The sequence below is a fragment of the Natrix helvetica genome (genome assembly GCF_964273705.1).
Source record: "Natrix helvetica genome assembly, chromosome: 2".
Lineage (NCBI taxonomy): Eukaryota > Metazoa > Chordata > Lepidosauria > Squamata > Natricidae > Natrix > Natrix helvetica.
The window spans coordinates 283,319,994-283,345,000 of NC_138552.1; the positions used below are offsets into that span (position 1 = coordinate 283,319,994).

A 25,007-nucleotide genomic window follows, 5' to 3' on the forward strand; every position below is an offset into this window, starting at 1 on the left:
TCGGAGAATCAGTAAGTACCACTTCTTACTGGCCCCGCCCCATCTATTCTCTGCCTCTCAAGTCCCAGCTGATTGAGAGGAAATGGGGATTTTGCAGTAACTTTGCCCTGGAGTGGGAGGGAATGGAGATTTTACAGTATCCTTCCCCTGCCATGTCCTCCAAGCCACACCCACCAAACTATGCCACACTCACCAAGCTATGCCACACCCACCAAGCTATGCCACACCCACCAAGCTATGCCACACCCACCAAGCCACACCCACAGAACTAGTGGTAAAAGTTTTTGATTCCCACCTTTGGTTGTAATATATTATAAATCAGCATTCAACTGGGGAGGGCAATGTGTGTATATCAGAGGTTTGTTGCTGCCGATTCAGCCCACTTTGTCTGAACCAGTGACGTGCAGTCAGGTGAGGCAAGTGAGGCACAGCCTCACCACTCTCATCATGAAAAAAAAAAGTAAAAGGAAAAAGCTGAGCTAGTTGCTGCCTCACCATGGATGACTCTGCTTAACCTCACTGGTGCTCTCCCTCCCCAAGTGTAGTGACTTCCTCCCCAGGCCCCCATTCATTTCTCTCTCTCTCACACACAGCTGGATAAAACTATATAAAAATCTAGCCCAGCTTCACTGATTACAAGTTTGAAAAGGCAACGTGGCTCCACCTGCAATCAAACTACACTTGGGGAGGGAGAGCACAAGCGAGCACTGAGGAGACCACAGGAGGAGGCAGGAAGCCAGGCAAAGAGCCATGCTGTAGTACACACACTTCCCCCCAGCCTCTTTCTTTTGGAAGGCTCGGCTCGGCTCCCCTCCGGCTTCTCTGCCTCTCCTCTCACCCCAGCCTGCCAGCAGGAGGTGGTGGGTGGGCTTTATTGTGTTCCAGGCATTTCCCACCCAGACAGCAGGCTGCATTTGCAATGGTGGAGGTGTTTGGGAAAGGCAGCAGGGGAATGGTGGGGGGGATGGCAGAGGAGCTGCTTTCAAGCCACTGGAAAAGATATCCAATCCAACTTTTGTGTGTGGGGGGGTTTGTTTGAGAGTGAGTGAGAGAGGGAAGGGGTAGGAGAGATAGTCCAATCCAACTTGTGTGTGTGTGTGTGTGTGTGTGTGTGTGTTTGAGAGAGAGGGAGGAAGGGAGAGAGGGAGGAAGGAGGGGAAGGAGAAGAAAAAGAAAAAGAAAGAAGGAGCAAAGGAGAAAAACAAATGCTGTCGCTTTAAATTGGAACTGAGCATGCCTGGCTGTGGAATTCTGGGAGTTGAAGTCCACAAGTCTAAAAATATTTGAAACCCAGCACTGTGTCAGTGCTTCACCAGTCATAAACCTCACCGCACGTCACTGGTCTGAACCGGTAGTGGAATTCAGGCCTGGGTTGCAAAAGTGGCAGTGACTCAGGCTTGATACTCCCCCGAACCGGTTCTCCAGTGTCTTCTGCCATTGCTGGCATGGTTCTCTGCATGCGCAGAGCAATTTTTAGTCAAATGTGCATGTGCAAGTAACACGCGACCGGCATGCGTGCAGCGAACCAGTACTAACTGGTTCAGGAACCCACCCCTGTTGTATATGGGTTATCAACTCAAGGGGAGCCACAGGGTCTACCAAAGTGATCACTCGTATATAAATCTAAATGATATATGCCAACAGATTCCTTTGTTTCCTTTCTCAAAAGGATGAGAAGCCATCCTATAGATTTATATTAGTTGAGAGCCAAGGGGGCGCATTGGTTAGAATGCAGTATCGCAGCCTAATTCTGCCCACTGCCAGGAGTTTGATCCTGACACGCTCAAGGTTGACTCAGTAAGTAAGTAAGTAAACTTTTATTTATAAACCGCATCCTTTCCTAAACAGGACTCGGGGCGGTGTACAGACATATTAAAAACCATATAGATACAAAATATAAATGTGCATAAATATACAAACATATAAGCATATAAACATATAAACGGAGGAGGTAGAATGTGCTGTACCAAATTTAGAAGACTCAGTCTTCTATCTTTCCCAGGTCGGTAAAAGGAGAATCCAGATTGTTGTGGGCAATATGCTGGCATTTATAAACCACCTTGTGAGTCCTGTAAAGCACCGTGGGCTGGTATATAAGTTTAAGTGCTATTGCTATCATAGTGGATTTGGTAAACGTCAAAAAAGAGAAGTTCTTTGGCTGTATACTGTGAACTAGGCGCTCAAGCTTCTTGTATTTGGTCATTGTTTTCACTTCTCCTTCTAGAAGAATTGAAGGCACCACTGGAAGAATATGTCAACAAGAGATATCCAGGCCTGGTGAAGGTAGTCCGTAACCAGAAAAGGGAAGGCTTGATCCGAGCTCGCATTGAAGGCTGGAAAGTGGCTTCAGGGCATATCACGGGCTTCTTTGATGCTCATGTGGAATTCACCGCAGGCTGGTAGGTGACCATGTAAGATGTGCTGTTTTAATTCTTCACCCTTAGCTCATTTCTACTCGTCTTGCCTTCAGCTGGGCTGTTTTTGGTTCAACAGAAGCGCCTTATCTGTTTCACAGATCTTTTTAAAAAAATTTAATCGAAGGGGACAAAAAGGAAGCCAAATGGCAGGCATCTTTCAAATGTGACCAGACAATATCTTGACAAAAGGTAACGGCTGTAGAGTGTGTTTACTTGCATTTATGTTTTGCCTTCTCTGTTTGTAAGACTTTCCCATGCGAGGAATGAGCAATATTGCACAAAACAAAAGAAAGCAAAAAATAAAAATCCCCCAATGTTTAAAATGTGGTAATACTGCATCCAATTTTGGCTGTCACGATATAAAAAAAAGATGCTGAGACTCTAGAAAAATTGCAGAGAAGAGCAACAAAGATGATTAGGGAATTTGAAGCTAAAACATATATAAATAAAGAATGGTTGCAGGAATTGGGTATGTCTAGTTTAATGAAAGGAATGATAGCAGTGTTCCAATATAGAATAGAATAACAGAGTTGGAAGGGACCTTGGAGGTCTTCTAGTCCAGCCCCCTGCTTAGGCAGGAAATCCTACACCACTTCAGACAAATGGTTATCCAACATCTTCTTAAAAACTTCCAGTGTTAGAACTTCACAACTTCTGGAGGCAAGTTGTTCCACTGATTAATTGTTCTCAATGTCAGGAAATTTCTCCTTAGTTCTAGGTTGGTTGTCTCCTTGATTAATTTCAGTCCATTGACTGAAATTCAGTCTATTCTGCTTCTTGTCCTGTCCTCAAGTGCTTTGGAGAATAGCTTGACTCCCTCTTCTTTATGGCAGCCCCTGAGATATTGGAAGACTGTTATCATATTTTAGAGGCTGCCAAAAGAAAAGGGAGTCAATCTATTCTCCAAAGCACCTGAGGGCAGGACAAGAAGCAATGGACAGAAATTAATCAAGGAGACAACCAACCTAGAACTAAGGAGAAATTTCCTGACAGTGAGAACAATTAATCAGTGGAACAACGTGCCTCCAGAAGTTGTGAATGCTCCAACGCTGGAGGTGTTTAAGAAGAGATTGGACAACTATTTGTCTGAAATGTTATAGGGTTTCCTGCCTGAATAGGGGGTTGGACTAGAAGGAACCCCGGGTCCCTTCCAACTCTGTTATTCTGTTCAGTTCCTGCCTTTGACATGAAGAGCATTGGGTATATTCTTTCTCAGTCTTAGGAAGCAAACCATGGCAAAACACTTCTGAGATCTTGCCAAGGAAACTGGTATAGGGTTCCATGTCTGAGCTGGGGGTTGGACTAGAAGACCTCCAAGGCCCCTTGCAACTCTGTTATATTATTATTCTGTTATTTTCAGCAGGTGATATTAACTGCATTGTCACATTTGAAAGGAAGTACTTTGGGAACAACATTTTATGTTTTTTTTCATGTTTCAAGACTGCCCATCTTCCTCAATAACTTTGCATCCAGCAAATTCAAAGCTGCACACAGTCAGTACATAAAAACTTCCCATCAAAAGAAGCACTAATGGCAATGGACTTCCACCTCCATGTCTCTGTAGGAATAAATATGGAAAACCTCTGTGAAAAGTATATTTCACATTATAGAGCCAAGGTGGTGCAGTGGTTAGTACTGCAGGCTACTTCAGCTTAGCTGCAGTTTGGCAGTTCAAATCCCACCAGGCTCAAGGTTGACTTGGTCTTCCATCCTTCCGAGATGGGTAAAATGAGGACCCAGATTGTTGGGGGCAACAGGCTAACTCTGTAAACTGCTTAGAGAGGGCTGTAAAAGCACTGTGAAGCGGTATATAAGTCTAAGTGCTATTTCTATATCCCCTCCTCTCTGCATCCTCCCTTTTTAAAGATCTACAAACCTGAATTTCAAGTAGTCCTCGACTTACAACCGCAAAATTGAGCCCAACATTTCTGTTGCTAACCGAGAGAGTTAGTAAGTGAGTTTTGCCCTACTTTATGACCTTTCTTCCCTTAGTGGTTAATTGAATCACTGCAACAGTTAAGTTAGTAACATGGTTGTTAAGTGAAACTGACTTCCCCATTGACTTTGCTTGTCAGAAGGTTGCAAAAGGGGATCACACGACACTGGGACCATCATAATTACATGCCAGTTGCCAAGGGTCCAAAATTTGATCATGTGACTCTGGGGTGCAGAGTCGTAAGTGTGAAAAACAGGAGTAAGTCCCTTTTTTTCAGTGCTATTGTAACTTTGAAGAGTCTCCAAATGAATGCTTGTAAATCAAGGACTGTCTGTATTCTGTAATTCATTAGGCCTTGAAGAGTTTCTAAGCAAAGTATACCAACATAAATATCCTCAGCAAATAGGCGTTTGTGCATTTCAAAGGATTGGAAAATAAAGCATCAAATTCCCAGAAGACATTCTGAGACAAAGCAATCAGGCACTTGGTATACAGAGCAATTGCACAACAATAGAATAGGAATAGGAATAGGATAGGATAGGATAGGATAGGCTAAGGTATGGAATAGGATAGGATGGGATAGGGATAGGATAGGATAGGATAAGATAGAATAGGAATAGGATAGGATAGGATAGGATAGAATAGGATAAGGTAGAATCAGAATAGGATAGGATAGGATAAGATAGAATAGGATAGGGATAGGGATAGAGTTAGGATAGAAATAGGATGGGATAGGGATAGGGATAGGATAGGGATAGGGACAGGATAGGATAGGATAGGATAGGATAGGGATAGGATAGGATAGGATAGGGATAGGATAAGATAGAATAGGAATAGGATAGGATAGGAATAGGATAAGATAGGATAGGGATAGGGTAGGGTAGGGTAGGGTAGGGTAGGATAGGATAGGGTAGGGATAGGATAAGATAGAATAGGAATATGAATAGAGATAGAATAGGATAGGAATAGGATAAGATAGGATAGGATAGGAATAGGATAGGATAGGATAGGGATAGGGATAGGGATAGGATAAGATAGAATAGGAATAGGATATGATAGGAATAGGATAGGAATAGGATAGGATAGAAATAGAATAGGAATAGGATAGGATAACAGAGCTGGAAGGGACCTTGGTGGTCTTCTAGTCCAACCTCTGCTTAGACAGGAAACCCTATACCCGTGATGGCAAACCTACAGCACATGTGCCAGAGGTGGCACACAGAGCCCACTCTGCTGGCACCCCAGGTCAGATCTCTATGGCGTTTCTTTCGTGAGCTTCTGTTCCCCTGCAAATGACGAAAGAGAAGCTCACGAAAGAAAAAGATCTTACCTCTTGCTACGCTGCCAGTGTTGGATGCCCCACCAGCCAGCTGGTCTTCAGGTGTCTGCTGTGCATGCGTGCATGTCGTGTGCGCACACACACCTTTCAGTTTGGGTATGCACGTGTGCATAGTTTGGGCACTTGGTGTCCAAATGGTTCATCATCACTACCCTACACCGTTTCAGACAAATGGTTATCCAATCTCTTCTGAAAAACATCCAGTGTTGGAGCACCCACAACTTCTGGAAGCCATTCATTCCACTGATTAATTATTCCAACTGTCAGAGAATTTCTCCTTAGTTCTAGGTTGCTTCTCTCCTGGATTAGTTTCCATCCATTGCTTCTTGTTCTGCCCTCAGGTGCTTTGGAGAATAGGTTGGCCCATTCTTCTTTGTGGGATTTTGGAAGACTGCTATCATGTCACCCCTGGTCCTTCCTTCCATTAAACTTGACCTACCCAATAATAATATTGACAGAGTCAATAATTTGACTCTGAAATAAAAAAAAATAACAATAAACTCTTGGAAGCTAGACACAGTTTCTTCTGTATTTTGAGAATCGCAAATGCCCCTTCTTTAAAAAGTTGGCCTAACGATGAATCAAATGAGAGGTGTTTAAGAATGGCACAAAAATGACATTGACAAAGCAGTTCAAGGATTCTGAATAGAAAGCTTTTATCTCTCCCCCACCCCCGCCTTAAGCTTTCATCTAAAGCCCATCATAGGTTTCCTGACTATTTTAGATTATTTCACTATGACAAGCCATAAAATGTGTAAAATCAGATTTAATGCAAGAGTGGAGAATCCCAGCGTTTTCGGAGAAGCTGTTAGAGGAAGAGTGTGCAGCTGACTGGAATAGGAGGAAAGAAGGAAGCAGCAACTGAAATGGAAGCAAGTCACTGTGCCTGACCTAAAAAAACGTTGCATATTGATCAGGACAAAGTTGGATTCCCCCACTCCCCACCCCTTTTTAACAGCAATTTTATAATGAAGCGTATGGGCTGGAGAAAGAAATGCAGCTTCCAAGAATAGATGGGGTGAAAATGTTGAACCCCATTTATTCTGGAAACGTGTCGTTTCTCTTCATTGGACTGGAGGCTAAAACATATGAAGTATGGTTGCAAGAATTGGGTATGTCTAGTTTAATGAACAGAAGGATTAGGGGTGACATGATAGCAGTCTTCCAATATCTATGGGGTTATCCCAGAGAAGGGGGGGGTCAACCGATTCTCCAAAGAACCTAAGGGCAGGACAAGAAGCAATGGATGAAAACTTATCAAGGAGAGAATCAACCGGGAACTAAGGATAAATTTTCTGACAGTTAGAACAATTTGTTTATTTATTTATTTAGCCGCCCATCTTACCATAAGGTAATAATCAGTAGAACAGCTAGCCTCTGGAAACTGTGAATACTCCATCATTGGAGGTTTTTAAGAAGAGATGGCTAAGACTCTGAGCTTGTTGATCTGAAAGGTCAGAAGTTTGGCGGTTTGAGTCCCTAGTGCTGTGTAACAGAGTGAGCTCCTGTTACTTGTCCCAGCTTCTGCCTTTTTAGCAGTTCAAAAGCATGTAAAAAATGCAAGTAGAAAAATAGGGACCACTTTGGTGGGAAGGTAACAGTGTTCCATGCACCTTCGGCGTTTAGTCATGCTGGCCACATGACCACGGAGACGTCTTCAGACAGCGCTGGCTCTTCGGCTTTGAAACGGAGATGAGCATTGCCCCCTAGAGCTGGGAATGACTAGCACATATGTGCAAGGGGAACCTTTGCCTTTACCTAAGAAGAGATTGGACTTTTAACTTTCAAATTAGAACAAGCCCAGCAGCATCTGTGGCAAGCTACAGTGCTGTCAAAATTATAACATTTGATTACATCATCACACAAATCCAAAAATTGCACCACAGTGTCTGATATCAGGTATCAAGTATCAACATGAAATGTTAGTACTGTTTCAACTGCACCGGTAAGACCACACTTGAAACACTCTGTCCAGTGTGGGCCACCATGATATAAAAAAAGATGTTGAGAGCCTAGAAAGAGTATAAAGAAGAAAAGCAAAGATGATTAGGAGGCTGGAGGCTAAGGCATACAATGAATGGCTACAGGAATTGAGTGTGTCTAGTCCAACGAAGAGAAAAACTAGGTGTGACATGCTAGCACTTTCAATATGTGAGGGACTGTCCCAGAGAAGAGGGACTCAGCTAATTCTCCAAAGCATCCGAGGGCAAAACAAGAAGTAATGGGGGGAAGTGTCAGCCTCTGCTTCGCTATTTGTTTTCGGCTGCCATTGAAATGGGGAGGGGGGGGGCTAGTATTTGGGAGGGGAAGATTTGGTACAGGAGAGATTGTTAAAAGGGGGGTTTGTTCTCACCATCTACTGCACATGTGGAAGACTGGTATTTAGAGTTGGGCAAGGCCAACCGTCCTGCATATCAACCTGATTGTCACTATGTTATTTTGTTTGTCTACTTGAGCCTCTATTATGAGTTATACTGTAGAGAAGTTTTTTCTTATCTGACAATGATTTACTGTGCATGCTTCTTAACACGTTTCTTAATACATCACACATTCCAGAGACTTCTTTACTTCTGATCTTCTGTTCGTCTGCCAAGAAGGTGGACGACAATTGCTTTTGCCAAAATGTAACAATTAGATAGATTTGTTTTATTTTTATTTTCATATTAAAGTTTGTTTTAATTAGAACATGTTATCGGTTTTTATTTCTTATCTGAGATATGCTTCAAGGAGGGCTGGCGATCCGCACCTCGATCGAGGGGGAAGGGAAACTTTCCATTCCTTCTCACTGATGATGCTCCTTGGAGATGAAACCCACATGACACCTGAGGGATTTGCAGATTGGACAATGGGATGGGGGTTACTGGGGGGGAGGGGTTGGACAAATATTGATATGTATGATTTTGCACGCTTTTAGAATATTTAGAATAGAATAGAATATTTATTTCTAAGCCGCACCCTCTCCCGAAGGACTCGGGGCGGCGTACAATAAAACAAATAAAATACAAAGTACAATACAATACAATACAATACAAATCTGGACAGGACATACATATAACAAGGATGTATATAAGACGTATACAAGGAGGAGGTAGGCTGATAGCTAAAAAACAATTAAACAATTAACAATTAAAACAATTAAAAAGTCACAATATTTAAAAACCCCAATAAATAAATTCAATTGAATTACACTAATAAAAACCCGTCAGGAGCGATATGGTTAGATCATGATTGAGCCAGGCCAGCTACTTGGAATAGGTGGGTCTTGAGCTTAACTCTGAAGGAACGGAGGTCAGACGTAGTCCTAATATCCGGAGGGAGGTCATTCCACAGGGCTGGGCCCGCCACAGAGAAGGCTCTACTCCTAGGCACCGCCCCTCGACACTGTCTGGTGGACGGCACCTGGAGGAGTCCCTCTCTGTGCGAGCGAATTGGTCGCAGGGATGTATGGGGCAGAATACGATCCCGCAAGTAACTAGGTCCTGAGCCATGGAGCGCTTTAAAGATAGTTATCAAAACCTTGAAACGCACCCGATAGACCACAGGAAGCCAGTGCAGCTCGCGCAGGAGAGGTGTCACATGGGAGTACTTAGTACTCCCCATAATCACCCGCGCGGCCGCATTCTGGACCAACTGCAGTCTCTGAGTGCATTTCAAGGGAAGCCCCATGTAGAGAGCGTTGCAGTAGTCCAGGCGAGACGTCACCAGCGCATGGGTGACTGTGCGTAGGGCATCCCGGTCCAATAGGGGGCGCAATTGGCGCACCAGGCGAACCTGGTGGAACGCCCCCCTGGTCATCCATGGAAAGCCTGGCATCCAGGAGGACGCCCAAATTGCGCGCCCGCTCCACGGGGGCAAGTTGAATGCCCCCAATGGCCAGAGATGGAATTAACTGGTTGAACCGGAGGGCCGGAACCCACAGCCACTCCGTCTTGGAAGGGTTGAGCCTGAGTTGGTTGTCATCCATCCAGACCCGTACGGCTTCCACACACCGGGACATCACTTCGACGGCCTCGTTGGGGTGGTTCGGGGTGGAAATGTACAGCTGAGTATCATCAGCGTACAGATGATATCCCACCCCGAAACCACGGATGATCTTACCCAGCGGCTTCATGTATGTGTTGAACAGGAGTGGCGAGAGGACCGACCCCTGTGGCACCCCACAGGTAAGGGGGCTTAGGGTCGACCTCTGCTCCCCTGCCAACACACGTTGCGTCCGGCCAGAGAGGTAGGAGCCGAACCACCGCAAAACGGTGCCCCGGACCCCCAACCCCTCCAGTCGGTGCAACAGGATACCATGGTCGATGGTATCAAAAGCCGCCGAGAGGTCTAATAGGACCAGGATAGAGGAACAACCCCTATCTCTGGCCCTCCAGAGGGCCTCAGATCTTGCTTTGCTTAGCCGCTATCTTTTCATAACCAGTAAAAGTACTCTTAATTCTGCAAAATGGAGTTAAGTGGTTTCTTCCTTGGTTGCTGAGGGAGGCCGGCTTGACAGGAAGCTTATCAAAGAGCGATCCAATCTAGAACTAAGGAGACATCTCCTGACAGTAAGAATAATTAATCAGTGGAATGGGTTTCCTCCAGGAGTTGTGGGTGATCCATCATGGGAGGTTATTAAGAAGAGATTGGGCAGTTATTTGTTCTGAACGGTACAGGTTCTCCTGTTTAAACAGGGGTTGGATTCAAAGATCTCCAAATCCCTTCCTATTCTGTAATTCTGTATTCTAGTCTGTGCTCCTGTTGTAGGTAAGTTTGTACTTGGCACACAGGAAGAAGCCATTCAAAAGTCCTTGTTTGTTCCTCAAGCAAGGTTTGTAAGTGCAAGTGTTGGGTCCAACCATCTGCACTCAGCAGAGTGCCACCCTACTTAGTTACGGGATCAAGGAGAAACTGGATACCTCATGCTTTTAGGGAGCACCAAATAGCTATACATCAGGTTACCTCTTGTATATCATTCTATTCCTGGGCACAATCACCATGGCAACCACTTTGCAAGAACACCCACACTTGACTCAAAATTCCAAAGGTGCCTGTGACCCCCCAACATTTATATTTCACTGTTTTGAAAAGAAAATAGATAAGGGAGAAGCTGCCACTGAAACGGGGAGGAAAGAGGCACGTGCCAGAATACCAGAATCACAGAGTTGGAGGGGAACTTGGAGGTCTTCTAGCAAGCAGGAAACTCTGTAACATTTCAGGCAAGTGGTTGTCCAATCTCTTCTTAAAAACTTCCAGTGTTGGAGCACCCACAACCTCTGGAGGCAAGTTGTTCCACTGATTAATTGTTCTAACTGTCAGGAAAGGTGTGGTGTTAGATATGACGTAGAGGATATGGTTAGAGAAATTCTAGGAGGAAATTACCTCTCAATAATGCCTACTCCCAGGAGAATGGAGATGCTTTAAGAGATATCCTGGCTTGGGTCCTTAATGACTCTTGTGTCTATTTCAGTTCATGGTGGGCATGGCAACATCAGCATTAAACTGCTTTGATTCATGAGTTCCTTAGACCAGGGGTTGGCAAATTTAAACACTCAAAGAGCCACAAAGGTCCTAAGTGAAAGCTGGAGCTGAATGGAAGACCGGTTCCCCCACAATAGAGTCTCTAACCCTAACCCTATCAATTGTGGAGCCGACCGGCGATAGGGAGCTGCAGCAGAGGGATGAAAGATCCACATGTGGCTTCAGAGCCATGGGTTGCTGACCCCTGCCTTAGACCAACAGCATTCCAGGGTCAATCTTATGTGTTTCGAATACTTGATTCCTTGAAATCCTATTCCTCTTGTTCACAGTTTGGAAAAAATTCAGTTTCAGGATCATATTTCAGTTTCAGTACCTTGGACAGGGATATGGGCAGCATGTAAATTTAGCAAATAAATAAAGGGTTCCATGATGGGCAGCCACCCGCTCTCATCTCTCTCAGTATCATAAGCACAGCTAGTATTCTGAGTAAGAACAAGGACCTTCAACAATAGGCAGCGTACAAGCAATGAGCAGATCCAGTTGTAGAAGTCTTGCAAGTCCTCCCTTTAATGGTTTGCTCATTTCTCCCTGTCTTCAAGATCAGGGGACATGGTGGCTCAGTGGGTAAGACACTGAGCTTGTTGATCAGAAAGGTCGGAAGTTTTGCGGTTCGAATCCCTAGCGTAGCGTAATGGAATGAGCTCCCGTTACTTGTCCCAGCTTCTGCCAACCTAGCATTTGGAAAGCATGTAAGAAAAAGGGGGATCACCTTTAATGGGAAGGTAACAGTGTTCCGTGAGCGTTTAGTCATGCCAGTTACATGAACGCAGAGATGTCTTTGGACAGCGCTGGCTCTTTGGCTTTGAAATGGAGCTGAGCACCGTCCCCTAGAGTCAGGAACAACTAGCACATATATGCAAGGGGAACCTTTACCTTTACTAAGATCAGCTTTAAGTGCTTTACAAATGTTTTTTTCTTCTTTCTTTCTTTCTTTCTTTCTTTCTTTGGGTAACAAGGGTGGACTTTACTACTGTGCGAATATTCTTCCTAGTCAATGAGAGGAAGTTGCTGCTGTTATTGGCTATTGATAGACATATTGATTTGGTGTTTAGATTTTTGTTATACAATGCATAGTATTGAAGTATTTAAACTGCTTAGATTTTAGTTATGGGTTTGCATGAAACAACCTGTAACTCCTATAATTAATAGTAGAGGCCCCGTTTTGGTGTAGTGGTTAAAGGCACTAATCTTCAGGAGGCTGCGAGTTATAATCCTATCTTTGACACAATGCCAACTTAGTGACTTGAGCCAACCCCACTCTCTCAATCCTAAGAAGAAGACAACCACTTGGCAATCACTTCCCAAAATCTTGCCAAGAAAATTGCTTGGAATTGTCCAGGCTCTCACCAATAAGGAAGACTGATTTAAATGCAGAACTAAATAAGTACCGTAAGTAACTATTAGAAAAAAAATTGTGACCCATTCTGAAGCAGGTTTTCAACAAAACAGAACAATTGCTTGAAGCAGAGGGGACGTTTATTCGACAGCAAAACAGACAGTTTAGCAATTGAAGGTGGCCACAAAAGTTTGGTCCATATTTATGGAAAGTTCCATCTTTTGTTGTAGCAATGTGTGAATGTAGTCTGTTCTCCCAACCCTGAAATATGCTGGGTCCAGTAGAGAGGAAATTCTCACCCTGCAGGGTTTTGCAATCTTTTTCCTTTTCCTGAGGTGACAGATTTGAAGCCTATTGGGTGTGCAAAAGATTTTCATACCTTGAGGGGATTTTCCTGAGTTTTAATTCAGTTGCTGGGGTGTTCCAATTTTCTAGCTAAAGGCATGCTTCGTTTCAGCCTAGGTGCCAGAAACAGTGGAAAGTCTTAAGCAATTTTTGGTTTTATTGTTTGGGGTTCATTGATGGGTCAGAGATGGCCAGGTTTAGTGAGTGGCATGAATGGCAAGGTCCCATGGAGGTTTTTCTTCTCACATCACCTAAAGACTATATCTTGCCAATATTCTAACTGCCATATTTTTCAGACTATAAAACGCACCAAGATTTTGAAGAGGTAAATTTTTAATGAAAGTTTTTTTCCTCCCTGACCCCCAGGAGTATTTTGCAGGCCTCCCAAACCCTCTGCATGCTCCATTTTTTTGTGAAAAATGGGGCATGGAAAATGGGGCTTTCATGTTGGGAGGCCTGCAAAGTGCTCCCAGGGACTGGGGAGGGCAAAAGCGTGACATGTGGGGGGTTTGGGAGGCAAGAAATGGGCCCATTTTTAGCAAAAATGGGGCCTGCAGAGGGTTTGGGAGGTCTGTAAAGTGTTCCAGGGTACTGGGGAGGGGAAAAAATGGAATGTATGGGGCGGGGTTTTGGGATGCCAAAAATGCTGTGTTCAGTGTATAAAATGCACCCAGATTTTCACCCTCTTTTTTGGGGAAAAAAGGTGCATCTTATACCCAGAAAAATATGGTAGGAGGTTTAACAGCCTCCTACAAAGGTACTAAACACCAACAGTTGAAAATGTGAAGGAGAAGAAGAGGCAAAACCTGGGGACAGAGTCAAATGAAGGATCAGTCTGGAATCCCTACATAGTCATAAGTGAACTTAGTCCAATTCCTTTTGAGTTCCATTGAATTCAACTTAACTAATTTAACTCCAAGCAGGTGCTAACTATTAATTGAGAAGACTCTTGTGCATAGGCATGATTAGTAATAAATCAGTTTAATTGGACCATCAGTTGTGGATCTGATCTTTCATGCCTGTCATTAATCATTGAACTAATTTATTACTCACAATTAACACTTGCTTGGGGTTAAATAACGGTCAAAAGTATGGGATGGTGCACTTAGTTTAAAGGTAAAGGTTCCTCTCGCACATGTGTGCTAGTCGTTCCCAACTCTAGTGGGCGGTGCTCATCTCTGTTTCAAAGCCGAAGAGCCAGTGCTGTCCGAAGACGTCTCTGTGGTCATGTGGCTGGCATGACTAAACAGCGAAGGTGCACGGAACGTTGTTACCTTCCCACCAAAGGTGGTCCCCATTTTTTCTACTTGCATTTTCACATGCTTTCAAACTGCTACGTTGGCAGAAGCTGGGAGAAGTAACGGGAGCTCACTCCATTATGCAGCGTTAGGGATTCGAACCGCTGAACTGCCAACCTTTCTAATCGACAAGCTCAGCGTCTTAGCCACTGAGCCACCACATCCCTGCACTTAGTTTGCTTATGATTATATAAAGGAGCCTGGGCTGATCACTAACGCCTAGGGTCTGCTACTCCTTCCCTTTCAAAATAATTTGCATTGGCTTACATACAGTTGTGTGGGCATCTCTTCCTTTCTCTTGAGATTGTAATAAATGCTTTTTATTTTTATTAACATCATTTGAAAGAAGTTCTGTAGCAAGGAAGCAAGATTGAGGTGGATCTTACAGAGCACTCTTGATTCTTTAAAGTTCAATTAGGCTTCATTTTGCCATTTATTTATCTGTTGCAGTTCCACCCTTCCACTCTTCCAGGAATTCAACATTTCTCCTTCTTGCTTTCCCTTGTGAAGCAGCCTGGCCTGGAATAGATGGACTGGGTTGAGGTCACCCCAAAAGTTCTATGGCTGAGTAGGGCCTCGCATTATATTTTTGCCAGCTCTAAACCCAGGAGGAAACCAATTAACCATGATTACTTTTAACAAAACCTCTTTAAACTCCTCTTCTTAAAAGCTCATTTTATGCCAAAGATATCTATGGAAGAGTATCGGTAGAGTTAAATTCTATTCCGTGAAAGGACTAAGAATTAATGGGTTTTCCCGTTTCTTCCTCCTCTCGTGGTAAACTCAATTTTATTTTAATTTTTAGAAATAAAGTTTGTTGCTCTTCCGCTTTCTGCTTGATATAGATGTGACAGGAGAGTCTCATGCACAATTCATCCTGTGCCACAGAAAGAAGAAGCTATTGCTCCCAGGTGGAAAATTGTAGAATATCTGCAAAACAGATGGGAGGGGGGGGGGATGGATTTCAAATGGGTTTATGGCTTTTCCTTTTGAACAATGAACCCCAAAGATACGTTTCAAAGGGATCTTTTCAACCCTGGCATTTATAGGTCGAGCTTAACTGCTCTTATCCTTCTCGGGTGGCTCATTCTTCAGAGCTGGATGTTATATATGCAGCCGGAAAGACTGCATATATGCTGCTGTTTACGAAAAGGTCAGCTGAAAAGACCTTCACCAGAGAAGGTATTAAGCAGTTGTCTCTGCTTTTGACTATGCTGAGAGTCTGTTGCTTAAGAAAGCAGGTTGGTACCAGGATCACATTATGTGGATGATTTCATAGTGTGAGAATCAAGAAATATAGCCTATTGAGTTATTAGATTCAATAAGTCCTATCGATGATAGACGGCCCCAGAAGAGATATGAACCAAAGTTTTCAGCTAGGATGATTTCAAAATTTACCAGAAATATTTGTAATCCTGCTGAACCATTTCTAACTGCGAAATATATATATATATATTTGCAAAATATGCACTTGTATGGATTCGTTTAAAACAGGAACAATGAAAGTGTTGGAAATGAGGAATGGAAAGTAATGTTGCACAGGCGTTCATAGACAGTGACAGTGAGGTTGTGAAGCATGTATGTCAGGGGTGTCCAAACTTTTTGCGAGGAGGGCCAGATTTGGTGAGGTGAAAATGTGTGGGGCCGATCATTCAACCTGACATTCTTTGAACCCTTAACATTAAATGTGAATTAACTACCGTATTTTTCGGAGTATAAGACGCACCCAGATTTTGAAGAGGCAAATTTAAAAAAAAGTTTTTGCACTCTCCCACGAAAATGGGCCTATTTTTTAAGGGCATGAATAGCCTTTAAGAGGCTTCTAGAGTGCTCCTGGGGGCTAGGGGGGGGGGAGTTGAGCAAAAAATGGCCTGTTTTTTGCCCATTTATGTCCTCCACAGCCCCCAGGAGCACTCTGAAAACCTCCTAAAGGCTATGCGCAGCCATTTTGGTGAAGGGGGCAGAGTTTTGGGAGGCAAAAAATGCTGTATTCAGTGTATAAGGTGCACCCAGATTTTTAGCCTCTTTTTTGAGGGGAAAAAGATGCATCTTTATACTTCGAAAAATACAGTATTTTATGAAAGACTAAACAAATAACTCCAGTGGGGAGAAGAGGCTGCGGGCCGCTTGAAATTTGAAAAGGGCCACATTTGGCCCCCGGGCCGCACTTTGGACGTGCCTGATGTATGTGGTTAGAAGAACAGTATAAAAGATAAGGTTCAAGATCGGCTCGGCGCTCTTTGGTTTATAGCAGTCCTTGTAGGACTTGCTCTATCTCATTGGCCCTCTGCATTCATATGTTAATGCAGTGTATTACTGCTATTATATCTTTTATATCTATTCATTTCTAATGTTCCAAATTATTAGAAACAATAAACCTCTGGTCTTAAAAGTAAGAATTTTTGCTTGTGTGGTTGCCTTTGTTTCCTATTGGAATTTTCCTATGACAATAGCATTAACTCTACTTTCAGTCACTCATGCTCTGGGCATCTCCCATATCCTCAAGTTATTGTCAGTGTTCCAGAAGAACCCAATTCCAATTAAAAACTCCGAGACAATCATTTTCTCACACTTCCCTTTTATTAGAGTAGCTATACGGGCACATCTGGGAAAACCGTGCTCAATAGTAGTAACTGTGAGAGGGATCTTGGAGTCCTAGTGGACAACCATTTAAATATGAGCCAGCAGTGTGCAGCAGCTGCCAAAAAAGCCAACACAGTTCTAGGCTGCATCAACAGAGGGATAGAATCAAGATCACGTGAAGTGTTAATACCACTTTATAATGCCTTGGTAAGGCCACACTTGGAATACTGCATTCAGTTTTGGCTGCCACGATGTAAAAAAGATGTGGAGACTCTAGAAAGAGTGCAGAGAAGAGCAACAAAGATGATGAGGGGACTGGAGACTAAAACATATGAAGAACGGTTGCAGGAACTGGGTATGTTTAGCTTAAGAGAAAGAAGGACTAGGGGAGACATGATAGCAGTGTTCCAATATCTCAGGGGTTGCCACAAAGAAGAGGGAGTCAAGCTATTCTCCAAGGCACCTGAGGACAGAACAAGAAGCAATAGGTGGAAACTAATCAAGGAGAGAAGCAACTTAGAACTGAGGAGAAATTTCCTGACAGTGAGAACAATTAATCAGTGGAACAGCTTGCCTCCAGAAGTTGTGAATGCCCCAACACTGGAAGTCTTTTTAAGAAGATGTTGGATAGCCATTTGTCTGAAACGGTATAGGGTTTCCTGCCTAGGCAGGGGGTTGGACTAGAAGGCCTCCAAGGTCCCTTCCAACTCTACTATTGTATTGTATTGTATTGTAACCCGAATCTGAGAGTTCCGGGTTTTCCCTCAGTAAGTCAAAAGCCCAAACCCAGCCCCTGCACGCATCAGTCCATCAATGGTCCAATCGCAATCCGTCCCAACTCGAGACATCATTTCAACCACTCCTCCAGGTACAGGAGTACCATGACCTTGACCAAAAAGAAGAATGCTATTATGCCTAACTACATTCCCTCTACTAAATCCCCCCTCCTACTTTCCCAGGCACAAGAATGTGGCAGCATGGAAGCTTCTGGTGTTAATATGGCTTTCAAAGCTGATACTTACAATCCTTGTGTTTAGTGACCATTAAAGTTGCAACATCACTGAAAAATGTAACTTACAACTGTTTTTCGCAACTGTTGCAGCATCCCCATAGTTCATCGTCATCTTTTAATGACCCCATAATCCCTTATGGGGTGGAGCTTGGGCAACTGAATGGAGCTGAGTGTTTACTGGCCAGATGCCCTTCCTGTCGCCATTGCGGGGTTATATTCGGCAGATATATTCTCATCATGCCCAGAGAGAGAAATATCTGTCTCTACCTAAGATCGAACTCACAGCCTCCAGATTGTGAGACGATTGTGAGCTCCACCTCTAGGTTACTATGCCACTAAGCAACCTGTTGATTGGCCCAAAATTACCAGCCAGCTTTCATGCTGAATTCATAGTCTCCTGGTGATTGAGCCAAAGTCACCAGCTAATTTTCATGGTGAAGGCGGGACTAGAATTCATAGTCTCGTGGTGATTGGCCCAAAGTCACCAGCTAATTTTCATGGTGAAGGCGGGACTAGAATTCATAGTCTCCTGGTGATTGGCCCAAAGTCACTTCCCAGCTTTCATAGCTAAGGCAATTTCATCTATCCGTTGCACTCCAACAGGCAGGGAGGGCACATTATAGAGCCCATTGGTTAAAGAACTTTGATTGATGGGGTTTAGAAAGAAAGATTTCTCTGCTTTCTGCTGTATAGTGACTTGCTTTCTGCTTGTCCCCAGAGGCAAAGGGCCCTCACCATCCTGGGCTTCTGGAAAAGCATTTTGTCCTGGCTCTATTGACTGGCCTCAGTATCCCAGAATGCTTTGCACCCCTGGGGTTGGTTGGCGGGACGAACAAGCTCCTTCTGGCTTTTAACTTTACAATTGTCCCTTTTAACTTTGTTTTAATTGAGTTTTTAACTTCTTTTTTTAACAATAGCATTTATATCATTTTACTGTTTTATCTGCAAATTGCCCAGAGGCATGCAAGTGTGATGGGTGGTATAAAAATTGGTAAAAAAATAAAATAAAATAAAGATGACATATTGAATTTAGGCACAGGCAGGTTTTGATCAAAGAAGTATTTAATACTGTGGGAGGTTGTAGAGAATTACAATAGCAATAGCACTTCGACTTATATACCACTTTACAGAGTTTTACAGCCCTCTCTAAGCCGTTTACAGAGTCAGCCTATTTGCCTCACCAGTTTGGGTCCTCATTTTACCCACCTCGGAAGGGTGGAAGGCTGAGTCAACCTTGAGCCTGGTGAGATTCGAACTGCCAAATTGCAGGCAGCTGGCAGTCAGCAGAAGTAGCCTGCAGCTCTGCACTCTAACCACTGCGCCACCGTGGCTCAATGGATAGAGATTAGACCGTGTTACTCACATAATCTTGGTGGCGCAGTGGTTAAAGTGCAGTATTGTGGGCAAACTCTGCCCTCAGTCTGGAGTTCGATCCTCACCAACTCAAGGTTGACTCTGCCTTCCATCCTTCTGAGGTCAAGAAAATGCAACATGCGGTAAATTGCAATATGCAACATGCAAATAATGCTTCTACATTTTAAACCACCCGGAGAGCGTTGTAAAGCACTATGGGGCATTATATAACCCTAAATTCCTATGCTATTGCTATGCTATTACCATAACAATGCTGTGATTTTTTTTTTTTTTTGAGGGAAATGCTTGTTCCCCCTTCCAAGACAAGCAAAGGAAGCATTGTATTCCCACATTTGGAAGCTGGCATGTTAGAGATTCAAAGAGAGACTCCTAATCTCATATTATACTCGATTCTGAGGAGAATATAAAGGGACCGTGATTAGTGTTTGCATTTAAATGTCAGGAGAAGCATCCAAATTTGGAAAGCTTGCATGACATTGGAACTGTGTCACTCGCAGTGCTAATTTCCCATTCAGGCAATGTTTTAGTCAACCTGCGTCAGAAGTGGGAACACAGATTGGCAAAGGTACAGTTAATTTCTTTCCAGGACTACTGAAAGGCAAGCCTTACAGAGTTTAATGGAAACTTACCTTCAGGCATCTACCTCGGATTGCAGCCTAAAATCCCCGTTGATGGATTCAATTGATCTCCCTCCCTTCCACAATCTTTGTTGTCAGCCTGTGTGAAATCTTTCCGGCGTTTTGAATGGGGGGATAAGGAAAGATGTACTTGAATAACCTTGAGATAGCTGCCTCATCTTTGCATGCTCTTTTCACAAGGTGAAGTTCCGTGAGGCTGTCTAAGCCGGTGCAATTGTTAAAGGATTTATTGACTTAACATAAGCCAAGACTGAATAAATATCCATATACTGTTTACTGGAGTGGTTTATTTTATTGGGCTTTAGCTCCACTTTATTTTTATAAAGGCCAGTGATTTCCATGCACAAAGCTCTCATTAAAGATGCTTGCTTTTTATCTTTGGGAAAATATATTCAAATAACCAATAGTTAAATGATACAGTAGAAGCTGGATCCTGATCCAACCCCTAGTTTCTTCTACTCGGGAATAGAATAGAATAGAGAGACAATGTGTTCTAATGGTTAAGGTGCTGGAATAAGATAGAGAAGACCCAGGTTCAAGTCTACCCTCAACACAGGTGTCTTTGGGTGACTCGTTCTCTCTCAATCCAATGCTCTGTGTTGTTGCTGTGAGCATAAAATGAATGAAGATATTTGAAAGTTACGTTAGGAGTCCAGTGAAAAGGTAGGATATAAAATAGTGATGAGGAGGAGGATAATGATGATGAGGATAGAAAAGAAAGCAAAAATAATAGCAATAGTAACAGGCTCCTTGGGTGCGATCCCAAAACAACTGGAGCACCACTTGAACACCATCGGCATTGACAAAATCATCATCAGTCAATTGCAGAAGGCAGCTTTACTTGGAACAGCTTACATCTGTAATGTACCTTTAACAACATCAGCTACCTTTCTCAAATCCTTGGGAGCTTGATAGGTGGAGAAAAATGCCAAATTCAGTCTCAACATCTGGCTAACTGTGCGACCAACTGTAATAGCATAGAATGTATGGTATTACCCTCCCCTCCCAAAAAAATAAGATCTCCCTGGATAATAAGCCCAATTGGGCTTTTGAGTGCATGTGCTAAAATAAACCCTCCCGTGAAAATAAGCCCTCCCCAAAAATATTGCAACACAGCAGCAGCCGTGAGGTGACCACGCTTGCTGCCTCCTGCACCTCAAAAATAATAAGACCTCCCTGAAAATAAGGCCAAGTGCTTATTTTGGAGGGCAAAAGAAAATATGACCCTGTCTTATTTTCGGGGAAGCATGGGTAGGTAGGTAGGTGGACTAGAATTTTGATTCCTTATAAAAAAGATTGCATATACCACAAGGTATCAAATTATGAAATCAATTGTGTGTTTCTTGGAATGTCATTGCCTGGCATCTTTCCAAACTAATGGGTTGGTTGTTCTCTTCCAGGGCAGAGCCAGTTCTTTCAAGAATCCAGGAGAACCGGAAAAGGGTCATCCTCCCATCCATTGACAATATCAAGCAGGACACCTTTGAGGTGCAGCGCTACGAAAATTCAGCCCATGGATACAGCTGGGAGCTGTGGTGCATGTATATTAGTCCGCCAAAGGATTGGTGGGATGCAGGAGACCCTTCCTTACCTATCAGGTGGGTTCTGAATTGCAAGATGTTAGGTATTCACCATGTTTTCTTTTTCTTTTGGGAGGATTTTTTCAGAGTGGAATATAATGTCACATAAATCAACATCTTAACCTGATGCTAGCATTAGAACTTGGTCAATTTATCATATTAAAAGCTTCTCCTTCTGAACCAGTGAGCAGAATTTTGAATTCTTGACTGGAAATAAACAAACAAACGAAAATATCTAGAAGAGACGCCAGTTTTTTATTTTTTGATTGTTCTTATTGCGTTTATTGGGTGGCGTTTCTTATAAAAGGGGTGAGCAATATGGTGTTGGTAGATATTTACTTTGGTTTTATATAGTCTTCATGTCCCCACTAATCATCCAAACTTCCTCTTCCTCCTCCTCCTCCTCATTCTGATTTTTAACTCCTCGTACATCACCTCTCAGGTTTCCAGGTTTTTCTTGAGAGCTGTGACCATTAGAGGAGAGAGCTGTAACCTCCCTTAGTTGGGCTTTTGGTGACTGGCTGCTGTGTCTCTTTTGTAGTGGTCGTGTTTGGGTCTGTGACTGTAAATAAAGTATTATTATTAACTGTAAACAAACTAAATCTTAGTAATTGGATCGCTTTTAATTCTACAATATTCTCACTTTTTTTTGTCTGATTGATTTTTCTCCAACATAAAAAGAAATTAATTGCAAGAATGCCTCTAGAGATCCTACATACTCCCATATATATGTTTTAAAAATAAAAGATAGTGGGCAACTGAAGCCCTATGGTGGGAAAGTATTCTCACTTTTCACCAGATAACGGACTGGAAGGCTAGAAATGATGATAGAAAACCAAGTCACCATGTTGTATTTTAAGAAATGATGCTTCATGCCTCCTTACGCTCACCATTGCAGGCGATGTATTGTAGCGTTCATGGATTTCTCTCAAAATTCTCAAGATACCCAGCAGTCCAAAAATATTGTCTATATCTTGCCGTTTTGTTTTCTCTTAACAACCCTGTTATCCCTTGCATTCGGGTGGAACCGGGGTGATTGAATGGAGCTGAGAATTTACTGGCAGGATGCCGTTCTTGACACCTATGTGGAGTTCACAACAGATATTTTCTCTTTGCGCCCAGAGAAAGAACTTCTGCCATTACTTAGGATCGAACTCACAGCCTCCTGATTGCTAGGCGAGAGCTCCACCTCTAGGCCACCACACTGCTCTTTCTTATTCCTGTTGTATTATTATTAATTTATTAATATACCTTGTCTTAAGAGTTAGGAAATTAAAAAAAAACAACCAATGACTTTTGACTGCTATGGATAACAAACTGTAAGTAGAGCAAATTATCAAATGTTTCTTAGAACTCTTCTAGCTTACAAACATTTGACTTTCTCAAGAGGCATTGTGGATATTTAAATGTGGATGTTTGTAGAAGAGCAGGCAGAGTTAGGGGCTGGAGTTAAACATGTCATCAGTTTAGAGTCCTTACATTCTCACAAACAATCCAAGCCCAACCCATCTTGACTTCCATTGACCCTTATCTGGCACCAACTTAGTACTCGATGAAGCTTGACTATATTCTTATGTATAGGCTTGAAAAAAATATTTTGTGCTGCGACTTAATGAATGGCCCCGATCCTTTGTGCATTTTGTTCTCATTGGAATAAAATGTAGCTAATGTACATCTTGTGCATACCACCAGCTTTTCGCATGGATCTTCGTTTAGGCATTTGGGTCCATTTGTCCATAGGTTTATTGTGTTAATTGCCATTGATTGGTTTTTACTTTACCTATATATTGTGGTTGCTGATTTTCTCTGGTCCTTTATGTCACAATTCCCCTTTTTTATTGGAATAAAAAATTGGAAAGTTGGGAACAATTGTATGCCTGAAAAATGGATTGGCAAACCACTCTGTGCTATTATTAATAAAACCACAGAGGGATAATGGGCAGAAAGAATACTTTAAGGAACTGAAGGAAGAGCTGCAACCAAGACAATGGGTAGAGGAAAGAAATTTGAGTCTGAGGCAGAAATGTAATTTGAGAAAATGTCTCAAGCTTGACCTTCCCTAGTTCTCTTGTAGATAAAGGGATGGAGGGAGGGAAGACGTGCATTCAGACTTGCAAGATTCTATTCCTGTAACTTTGTAATAAAAGTAGCATTAACATTCATAACTTTTGCTTTCCTTATCTGGTTGACCTTGAAAGGTTCTCCATAAAGCCACCAAGCTGAAGCTGAGCATAAATTAACAGAATAACACAGCTGGAAGGGACCTTGGAGGTCTTCTAGACCAACCCTCTGCTCAGACAGGAAACTCTACATTTCAGACAAATGATTGTCTTCTTAAAAACTTCCAGTGTTGGGGCATTCACAATTTCTGGAGGCAAGTTGTTCCACCGATTAATTGTTCTAACTGTCAGGACATTTCCCCTTACTTCTAGGCTGCTTTTCTCCTTGATTAGCTTCCACCCATTGCTTCTTGTCCTGCCCTCAGGTGCTTTGGAGAATAATTTGACTCCCTCTTCTTTATGGCACCCCTTTAAATATTGGAACAGTGTTTCCATGTCACCCCTAGTCCTTCTTTTCTTAAACTAGGCACACTATCAGGGTTGTCCTAAAGAAAGAAGACTCCGAGGCTTGAGTTTTCTCAGATCCATTTTATTAGAGGTGTCATATTGGCACATCTGGGAAAACCCGAATCTGAATGTTTCCAAGTTTTTCCCACCCAAGTGAAAGTTCAAGTCCCTGCCCAGCATCCACATGTCCATCACATGGCCTAATCAGGCACCATCTAAACTGTAGATGTCTCCCAGTTACATCATCGCAGCTGCAGGGCAAGGTGACCTTGACTCTCTGAGAAAAGAATGTTATTTTGACTACATATCACCCATCCGCTATATAATCCCCCCTCCCGTTTTCCCACAGTAGAAAATGTTGCAGGACTGAAGGCCCAATGTAAAAGATGGCTTCCAGGTCTGACACACACCTAATTTCAGCAACCGTTCTTTATATGTTTAGCCCTCCAGTCCCCTAATCATCTTTGTTGCTTTTCTCTACACTCTTTCTAGAGCAGTGATGGCTAACCTTTTTGTCCTTGCATGCCAATAGCCCCCGATCCCGCCCCACTGTGCATGGTCGCAGAACCTCCCCGTGCTCCATTTTCGGCCTAGCAGGCCAGTGGTGGGTTTCAAAATTTTTTAGAACCTCTTCTGTAGGTGTGGCCTGCTTTGTGGGAGTGGCTTGCTGGCCATGTGACTGGGTGGGCATGGTCAACTTGTAAAATGTGGTGAAACTCACTTAACAACGCTCTTGCTTAGCAACCAAAATGTTGGCTCAGAAACTCTGGCATTTGAAGCATGCAAGTCTTAAAGCTGTCAAGTTACAAGACCCTTGCACCCCGAACCCTTTAGGAAAAAAAAAACCCCAGAGGTGTTCAAACTTGACAGCTTTAAGACTTGTGGACTTCAACTCCCAGAATTCCTCCTCTCGCTCTTCATCTTGATGATGTGCGGATGGGCGGGGAGAGGGAGCTGGAACCGGTTCTAAATGGCTCTGTAGATTTGTGGAACCTCTTCTATAGAAGAGGTTAGAACTGGCAGGAACCCACACCTGTAACCAAAAATGGGGCGCCGGGGGGG

General features: G+C 43.1%; 1 protein-coding gene across 2 annotated transcripts in view; it reads left to right on the forward strand.

Moving 5' to 3' along the window:
- Positions 1 to 25,007, forward strand: part of GALNT17 (polypeptide N-acetylgalactosaminyltransferase 17) — a 392,841-nt gene that overhangs the window by 219,506 nt on the left and 148,328 nt on the right. The window contains exons 4-5 of one of the 2 annotated variants that reach the window (XM_081941423.1): positions 2,225 to 2,399; positions 21,199 to 21,396. In XM_081941423.1, coding sequence (XP_081797549.1) covers positions 2,225 to 2,399; positions 21,199 to 21,396 — 373 coding nt within the window. The remainder of the gene's footprint in view (positions 1 to 2,224; positions 2,400 to 21,198; positions 21,397 to 25,007) is intronic. The other variant, XM_081941424.1, reaches the window with a different exon arrangement.